Genomic DNA, 8,964 nt, shown 5'->3' with positions numbered 1-8,964 from the left:
TCTTTACTTATGATACATGGTCCCCTAATGTTTCATTAAGCTCACATTTGGGGCACGTGAGAACCAATGAGGATGGCAAACACAATCAAGAGTGCCCAGCCTTGGAGCATTGTCCCAGGGCTGTGCTCATGCTGTAGGTGACAGCTGGCGTTCTCAGTTAGCTCCTTACAATGAGCACCCACCCCTGGCCATTCTGATCCAGTAAGACTGGAAAATGTGCATTTAAAAAAAAAAAAAACCTCAGAACTCAGAACTCACACTGCTGATGCTGACATGGGAGCCTCTCCCAGAAGCAGCTGCTTGGGAGCCCAGCAGGTCACCCTGCCTTCCTCCCCCCAGCATCACCATCAGCCAGTGGAACTTTGGGTCCAGTTAATCATTCTCTCTGGAGAGTTGTTAGAGGTGGGCCCTCACTATCAAAGGGTTTTTAAAACTTCCCAGAGTCCAGTGCAGGAAGCCCTGCAGATTCTCTGCCGTCTGAGAAAGACAACAGATGCCATAAAGGAAGTTCATCCTGTTCCTCTCGCGTGTTTTGGAGAGCATCAAGCACTTGAGTAAAGCGTTATTTAGTTTTGCTAACTGAGTGAGCAATGATGCATCCGCTTGTGAATGGGAAGGAAAATTAGGGAGATCAGTACTCTCTTTGGACCAGTAGCGCTCCAAGGGAACAAGCCCTCGTTTATGCACAAGTCTTACCTCTGTCATGCTACCCCCGGGGGTATTCACAAAAGGAAAGGATGCGGGACCTAAACCTAATCCCAAGTCTTCTCGTTCTAGTCTCAGCAAATAGGATCTTACACTCTTGGTAGCCCTGAACCCGGAAACCAGCTCTGCTGTTGGGAACTGATGTTGGCTTTTGCTTGGTGGGGGAGGGATCTTCCCTGAAAGAGAGCGGGCCCTTTTCCCCTCAAAGTCTCCTCCAAGGTGTAAGAAGAGAATACTTGTGCAAGACAGATTTGTGACTTGCCTGCTGGGGAAGGCGCAGGACTAACCCAGTAGTGTCTAGTAGACTCTGCGTGGGTGCAGGCTGTACACCCAGAAGCTGTCACTAGGGGGCAGCTTTGAGCTGAGACCAAAGGACCTGCCGCACTTCTTACGTGGTCAGGGCTGCCCCTGCTGCCCAGCAGCTCCCCCCCCCCCCATGCTGTGGTTTGGGTTCTTGCACAGTCACCCCTCCTACCCACAGTAGAGTTTGCCCCCGAGGGCTGGGCAGTTTTAGGAAGTGAGCGCCCCTCCCCAGTGCCTGAGAAAAGATAAGCAAAAAAAGTAAGGGAATTATTCGGATGTGTCATTTGAACAGTCAAGCCAGGACTGGCTTTTACAAAGGGATGCTGACTATTCCTGGCTTGTCTCCTTCCTTTTTGAAGCTTTTCAGGACTAGGTGGACATGTTCACATTGTAGCCTCTAGGACTTCGCCAGAAAACCCTAAAACTGCCTGCATATCTGTGACTCTTGAGCAAATGTGCCAACAGTCTGAATATTATTTCCTTTCCTCTTTGTTAGGAGGACTCTGGCTGTATTAACTACTAATTTGAAAGACTATCACGTTCTGCTCCCCCATGGAAGCCTTCCTAGTGTTTGCCGACTTCCCGAGAAGTTTGACACTGTCAAACTGGCTTGAGAAGAAAGCAGGATTAATAGCTCTCTGCTTGTTTGCCATCCTCCACCGCAACCAGACAGGAGGAGTTTATGCGTATACATTTTTAAAGAGTTGAGGGTATAACTCAAAGACTTTCTTCCTTAGTGGCTTCTCTGGGCAAAGGGGACAATTAAAACCAGAGTCATTTATTTATTCTAATGGAGATTCTGAATATTTTAACATTAACCCCACTCCAGCGCTAATGCTCTCTCTGCAAATGTTCCAAGGTACTTGGGAAGGTTTTACCATTCCATTAGAAATGCTGAGAACTCTGTGATGAAGCTAAAACCATTCTGTCCTGAGGCTGGCAAAGAAAGCAAAAATCACATGGACACAGAATGCCAGTGAAATTACGTTCATGGGATTTTGGAATACAGATGATAATTTCTCTACAAAATTTATTTTAAAGCTTAAACTCACCAAGGATCAGGTATTAGATTGTCCAATTTTTTTTTCTCTCTCTCTCTCAAGCAAAATAGAATTTTAAGGCTAAAGCAAAGCTTCTCCTCTATTCTCTCCTGAGCCCCAGTCTCTCTGCAGACGGCATGCACATGCTCCCTGGGACTACTCTTGGGGGCCGCTGGCATGCTAACACCACTCACCATACAAGATGGTTAACATGGACACAGGCATGACAAGGAAGCCCAGCAGCATATCAGCTATGGCAAGTGACATCAGGAAATAGTTGGTGGCATTCTGTAGCTTTTTCTCTAGGGACACTGCCATGATGACCAGTATGTTTCCAGCAATGGTCAGAATAATCACTACAGTTGTCAATAGAGCAGACCAGTTTTTCCCCTGGAGATGAAGGATGGAGAGGCATGTCGGTGGGAGGTACCCTTCGCAGGACAGGTTGGTTCGGTTTTCAGCATCAGTTGTCCAGTTCAATGCATCAGAACCGTTAGCGTCTCTGAAGTCGTTATGGTAGAGCCTGGAGTCACCGTCTAATTGCATTAAGGAGTTTGGAATCGAGCTCAGAGAAGTATTGTCTTCACAGAGAATTTCCATGTCTGAGCCGGAAGTTGTAGCAAATGAAGTATGGAGAGACTCGCAAGTCACAGGCTTGGCTCACCATTCATCTTCGTGTCCTGGCTCTAGGACGCGTTGAAGTGGATGGAGCCCATGTGTGGCTCCTCCGGCTGCCTTTTCCTCTCCCATCGTAAGAGTTAAGTGTGACGGCTCTTGATAGTGCCTCCTCCCTTCACAGCGCTAGGAGGAGTCCACGGGAGAGCTGTAAGTTATCAATGAAGCAAAGGCAAAAAAGCAGTTTTGAACATCTGGGGACACAAACGTGTTCCTGGTTAAGGAAGAAAAGTTTTCTAACCGGTGGGAATCTGCTTCAGCTGATTCTTGGGTTAAATGTGCCGATTTCACGAGTTCAGCCATCACAAAGTTAAAACAGCATGCAATCCGAAATCGGTAGGGAGGGCTGTGTGCCCTCTGTATTAAGGAAGTCCGTTAAAAACCCATGCTGTGTTAATCCCATAGTAACTGGAAATACTTGGGTTACCCTTCTCTGGCTCAGGCAGAATTGCCGCAGCTGCATCAGGAATTTCGGCTCATGTCTGTGGCTTGGTTAATGAAAGGAAAACGCGTCTCGTAGAGCGGCAGAGAACTTTCCACTTCAGAAATTCTCATGGCAATGACGGCATCGTGGCCAAGTGTGACTCCAACCAGAAAGCAAACCCCACAGCAATAAAAGACAGCCGCCAGAGAACTTACATACGTTGTCGCCAGGGTCCACCGTCCTGTGACTCGCCTGTCGCATGGTGGTGACTGAGCTGGTGCGGAATCCCCTCTTCTTAAGCTTCCAGCAGCACAAAATGATAGTAATTTAATTTCTGATTCTGCTGACTTCAAAAACTGCAAGCCAGATCCAGCAGTTGAGGTCTGCGCTGGCTGCCTCTGGCTACCGCTCCACTCTGCTAGGGTCCCTCCCTCCCAGAGCTGGCTGCTCGGCTCAGCAGGCGCCCAGTGAGGAATCAGTCACCGGGGAGCCCCTCTCAAAGTCACACAAAAGAGCCGCAGGGAAAGTGGGAAGGGCTGTCTGCACCAAGTGGCTCCCGGGTTTCCAGAAGAATAAGCAGCCCTATCTCCTTCCTCAGACCTCCTTCTGTCGCTGTCATAACCTGGAAGGTGGCGACAGCCAGGAAGGGCGGACCGGAAAAAGCCCCCTCCCCCTAGTCTTTCTGCTACAGGTTGAGAACTTTTGCTTTAAAGAGAGAATGGAGACACGGGCTGGTGGATACGTTCTGAATAAGGCGGGCTACGTGGCACTAATATTTTAGAACTGAGGGGTCAAGAGTGAGGAGAGACGACAAATACGGTTAGAAAACGGCGTGTCCTGGAATCTGGGAGCACCCAGCACTTCTATCCAAGCCAGTGGTGCTGCGTCCAGGAGGGATGGCTGACATTGGCAACATAAGTTCCCAGGAGCCATTGGCAACATAAGTTCCCAGGAGCCTGGAAGTCTGTGACGATAAGTGATAAACTATTAGTACAATGGTTAGTTAGTCAAATGTATTTAAGTACACATTATTTCTTGTTACGTGTGTGCACCTTCTACCTAGCTCATTTTTCTTCATCTGACAAATGTCACCAGGAGGTAATGAAAACTTCGTTAGAAAATGAAAGGTTTTATTTTATTTTAATTTTTCCCCCAGAAGTGACAGTAATGGCAAGGTGCCTCATCTGCGAACAAGACTCTGTCAAGTGCTTCTAAGGGAAGGCAGATGGAGATCATTACGTCTACAGATAAGACAGTGACTTATTTTCCCAACATGAGGGCCTTTCTGGGGGTCCTGGCCACCACAGTCTTCCCTTGTCCTTTATACTCTCCACTCAACCACTCCTGGGCCTTCGATGTGTTGCTCATCACCCACTCCTCCGGGCAGTACCTCAGCTAAATGTCCAGCTCCTTCTGGAGCCTTTCATCTGTGACCCAGGTCACCTTGTCATGGTCCATTCCGAGCCTCTTTCTTAGGGCTCCTTGCTACACACCCTCTTGGTTCATGGACTCTTCATAATTATGACCCCCCCCCTCAGTCCTTCCATCTCCCTGCCTATCCCTCTAGACTCCCAGCATCCCCTCCCATCTAAGGAACTTGCTCAACTCTTCTCTGTTCAGCCCACAGTGAGGAGGCTTTCTGTTCTTCCTGGCCAGGCACGTTACTTCCCAGGTGGCCTACCTGTCAGTAGGCTGCTGGTCTTCTGCATCCAAGGAATGGTCTGTGGGGGCAGGACTGGAAGAGTAGGCATGGAAGTCAGAGTCCCTTGGTTCAGAATCCCAGCTTTGCAACTCATACAGCCTAACAAGTCAGCTGTCTTGAGAGCCCAGTATTCTTTCTCCTGGTCAACCAGGATGATATTAGCTTTATCACTGGGTTGCAGAGAAGCATCAGATGCCATGCATGCATAGCTAATAGGATACTCTACACTGTATGCTAGCCATTTAATTTCTATTGCTATTATTATTATTGTTATTATTTTTGTTTTTTTGAGACAGGGTTTCTCTGTGTAACAGCCCTGACTGTCTTGGAACTCACTCTGTAGACCAGGCTGGCCTCAAACTCATGGAGATCCACCTGCTTCTGCCTCCCAAGTACTGGGATTAAAGGTGTGTGCCACCACCGCCCAGCTAAAATTATGATTGATTGCAGGAAAAATCATTATCCCCTTCCTGCCTACATTCCCACTTCTTTGAGGGGTACCCAACTCCTTTCTTAGCTTGCTCATTCCCTGGCCCAGACTCTCACAGCTTTTCCATGGCCAGCCTGACTGCAGCCTGAACTTTCATGCTTCTGACAAGTCCATCTTTGTGTTTGCAGTTTCTTGAGGCTGGGATTCTCTCACTGCTTCTCTTTTTGTATCCACCTTGTGACTGTCCAAGGTGCAACTCGCAGGCAGAGACCCCCAGGCTTGTCACTTGTTACTTCTGAGACCTCGAGTAAGCCCTTTGAATTTCACATTGGCTTTCCTCACCGGATGAAAAGGAGTAGGATTAGCCATTCATCGATTTCAGAGGGTTAATTTGAGAGCTAAGTAAATTTATAGATTTGCCTGGAATATTATAGGCCCACGTGTTTTTAATCTTATTGCTGTTATTGAATTTCCGTTTAGGGAGTTTGCTGTCAACTGCCCTTCCCCACTAGAGGCAATGGCTTGCATATCCTTTGCAGTCTTTTATTTGAACACTAACACATGGAGTTCAAGGCCCATAAAGGCAAGAGGTGTGTACATCTCCTTTGTGGTTGGGGGCATGATTTGTCCTTTAAATACCCATGAAATAAAAGTGTTAGTCAATGTCTAATGTTCTTCGAAGACTTGGTGGCACAGGCCTGTAATCTCAGCTATTTAGGGCGTTTGGGGAGTAGGGTGGCAGGTTCAAGACAAGCCTGGGAAAAGATATTAAGAAAATTAATTGCAGTTTTATGAACAAAGCAACATAGACAGGCTCTCTCTAGGTTGTTGACCCCTCATAATAGAAAGTGAGTCAGACGGGGGAGGAAGATATTTATATCCCTATAGATTGGACATAGCAATGGGACTTTTTTGCAACATTTAAGCATATGTACAAATACGGAGTGTTTTGATTATATTCAATCCTAGTGATTCTAAGTCCGACGGTCTTTTTGAGTTTGCAGTGTGTTGGCAGCTGTGGCAGATACTGGAATGTGCAGTCCAGCGCCCCCTGCAGGACTGTAGTGCTCAGCCTTGTTACTGAGAGCAGGGTTGCTACCTGGCTCTCAGTTATGAAAATTGCCCTCGTCCAAAGAGGCCCCTTCACATGTGGCCATACTCTTTCCCCGAGGGCAGTTCTCATGTGGTAACAGACTACTGTCACTAGACACTAGTCTCACCTCTGCCTGAAGGCTGGATTGTGGTCTGTCAGTGGTCTCCTTAGAGAAGCTTCTCACTTGTACTGAGGCCTTTATTGCATGAGTGGTAAACACCTTCCCCCTCAAAACCTTTATTGTATGGAACCATCCCCCCCCACCCGCACTGCCCCCTATAGGTGCTGATCTGGGAGTCCTCTTTAGTAAACCCTCCTACACAAGTCTGCCTGATTTGGCTTCCTGGGAATTCAGCCTAAGACTTAACTTTCCCAGCTGTGTTTTAATGTTTATCCCCCCACCCCCTTGGATAAGGCTGTCCTACAGAGGGCAGGAAGAGAATTGTTGCTTAAGTTAGCGAATGCCTCTTTGGCATAAACTTTCAGTGGCTGCCTTGTTATTGAAAGAGGAGCGTGAGGCCAACAACTCAAATCAATTTATTATTCGAGGTTGAATTCTAAAATGATTGGGCTTTACATATGGGGTGGCTTTTATATCTAGTTTATTTTGATCAGCCCAACAGAAATCATTGCTTACAATTGCTTTACAACGTTGCTGGAGTAGTATTGGAAGCCCTTGCTGGACTTTGTTTTTTCCGCATGCTAACGGTCTTGGCTCCTGAAATATTAATTCTTTATAGATGTTAAAATATGTGAAGAAAAAGTTCTGTGAGTAAATAAATCGGGCACACATTGCATCTTTATAGCCTCCTCTTTAGCATTTTAAATGCTGTAGGAGATCCCATAAGAGCAGAATTTGCTTCTGCTTATCTCTTTTCTCCCCGCTTCCAAGACATTCACTGTAGGTCAGTTTTATTTTCTTTCAAAGAACTGAGTTATATTTTGCATTCATCAGAATGTAAAGACCTTAAATATGTAATTCATGAATTTTGAAGAAATTTATACACTCACACAACTATCACCCAAATCAACAAATCTATTTCTATGACTCCACTATTTTTGAAAGCTCCTTCATACCCATTTTGACCTCTGCTTAAGCCAGAAACATTTGGTTTCTTTTTATTCTGTAGTTTGTCTGTGAGTTCTATCCAGTTTGCTACCGTAAAACTGGTACGTGTGTGCTTGTGTGTGCATGTGTGAATGTGTGTATGTGTGTGTGCGTGTGTGTGTGCTGACAAGGCCAAAGGAGGACAGCTGTTGTCCTGCTCTGTCATTCATTTCCCTATTCTAATACTACACCTAGAGCTCATTGTTTATTGACCTGGGCTGGTTGACCAGAGGCTCTAATGGTACTCCTGAGCCATGTCATACTATCCACAGGGTTAAAGGTCAGTGAAGCTATGCCCAGCTTTTATGTATGTGTTGTGAATCTAAACTGAGGCTCTCATGTCTTCTCAGCAAGTGAACTTAACCACTGAGCCATCTCTCCGGAACATCTCCCTATGATCTTTGTTTAAAAATAGATAGTAATCCAGCAAAATCTTCAAGAATCTAGGCATGAATCTAGACTGGATCTGTAGTCTGTGTATCCTTTTAAAAATTTTACCTTTTCCAGATGCTGCCAACACCAACCTCTATGCAATCAACCGAATCCAATCTTGTCCTGAATTGGCAGCATGGAATTCTTTTACTCCATGTCCTCCTTTAAGAATGTGTCCTGAATTTTCCATGACACAGATTTTACCAATGGTCTGAGGATGAAAGAGCACTATTCACAGGCCATTTCTTAGGGCATTTAATCTGTCAGTTCCCTTGGATGCTGCTATTCTCAAGTTGGAAATGAGGTAGCCTTCTTGGAACATTTTTCTTTTATTTATTTAAATTTTTTTCATATAGCATGTTTTGATTATAGTTTCTCCTCCCCATATTCCTCCCAGTTCCTCCCCACTTGCCCCCCTATCTGGATCCATAAGCTTGCTAGAAAACAATCAGGTATATAAGATATAATAAAATAAAAGATAAACAAGGTAGAATATGACAAAGCAACAAAATAAGATACTAGATCAAAGAAAAAAACACAAGAAATGCACAGAGACACATATGTTTGCATATAGAGGATCCTATAAAAAAACCCAAAGACTCCTTTGGAGAAAATTAATTTTTCATTTGCAAGTAGTTATCTGTTGGAGCTAGCTTCTGTGTTAGGGATGAGGCTTGTCTCCACTTCTCCTTTCAGCTCCATGACCCCATCTGGTCCAGACCTGTGCAGGTCCTGTGCATGCTGCCACACTCTCTTGAGTTCCTATGTAAAAGCTAGTGTACCTGACCGCTGTGTATCCAGACCATACAACTGCCACTGCCTTTATCAAAAGAAACAAGAGTTTGAAATTAGTGAATGACTGTCAGATTTTGATTTTTTTAAGTGAATGTTCAGTTTGCAATGTTTATTAACTAGATAATTGTTGAGTACTGTGTTGAGCTGTTATTGATACGAAGTACACACTTGAAGAGAACCATCTTCTTGCTCAAATACTCGATTGCAGCATGGGCGAGTATTGGGTTTGGGGAAAAGAAATAAATCTGGCAATCCGT

General features: G+C 45.5%; 1 protein-coding gene across 1 annotated transcript in view; it reads right to left on the bottom strand.

Moving 5' to 3' along the window:
• Positions 1–3,791, bottom strand: part of Htr2a (5-hydroxytryptamine receptor 2A) — a 64,232-nt gene extending 60,441 nt beyond the window's left edge. The window contains exons 1-2 of the mRNA XM_005355612.3: positions 3,363–3,791; positions 2,243–2,871 (exon numbers count right to left, since the gene is read on the bottom strand). Coding sequence (XP_005355669.1) covers positions 2,243–2,648 — 406 coding nt within the window. The 5' untranslated portion in view covers positions 2,649–2,871; positions 3,363–3,791. The remainder of the gene's footprint in view (positions 1–2,242; positions 2,872–3,362) is intronic.
• Between the last annotated feature and the right edge of the window lie 5,173 nt (positions 3,792–8,964).

This window comes from Microtus ochrogaster, chromosome 17, assembly GCF_000317375.1.
Source record: "Microtus ochrogaster isolate Prairie Vole_2 chromosome 17, MicOch1.0, whole genome shotgun sequence".
NCBI classification, from domain to species: Eukaryota; Metazoa; Chordata; class Mammalia; order Rodentia; family Cricetidae; genus Microtus; species Microtus ochrogaster.
The sequence above is the reverse complement of the archived record's forward strand: the minus strand, read 5'-3'. Positions and strand labels throughout refer to the sequence as shown.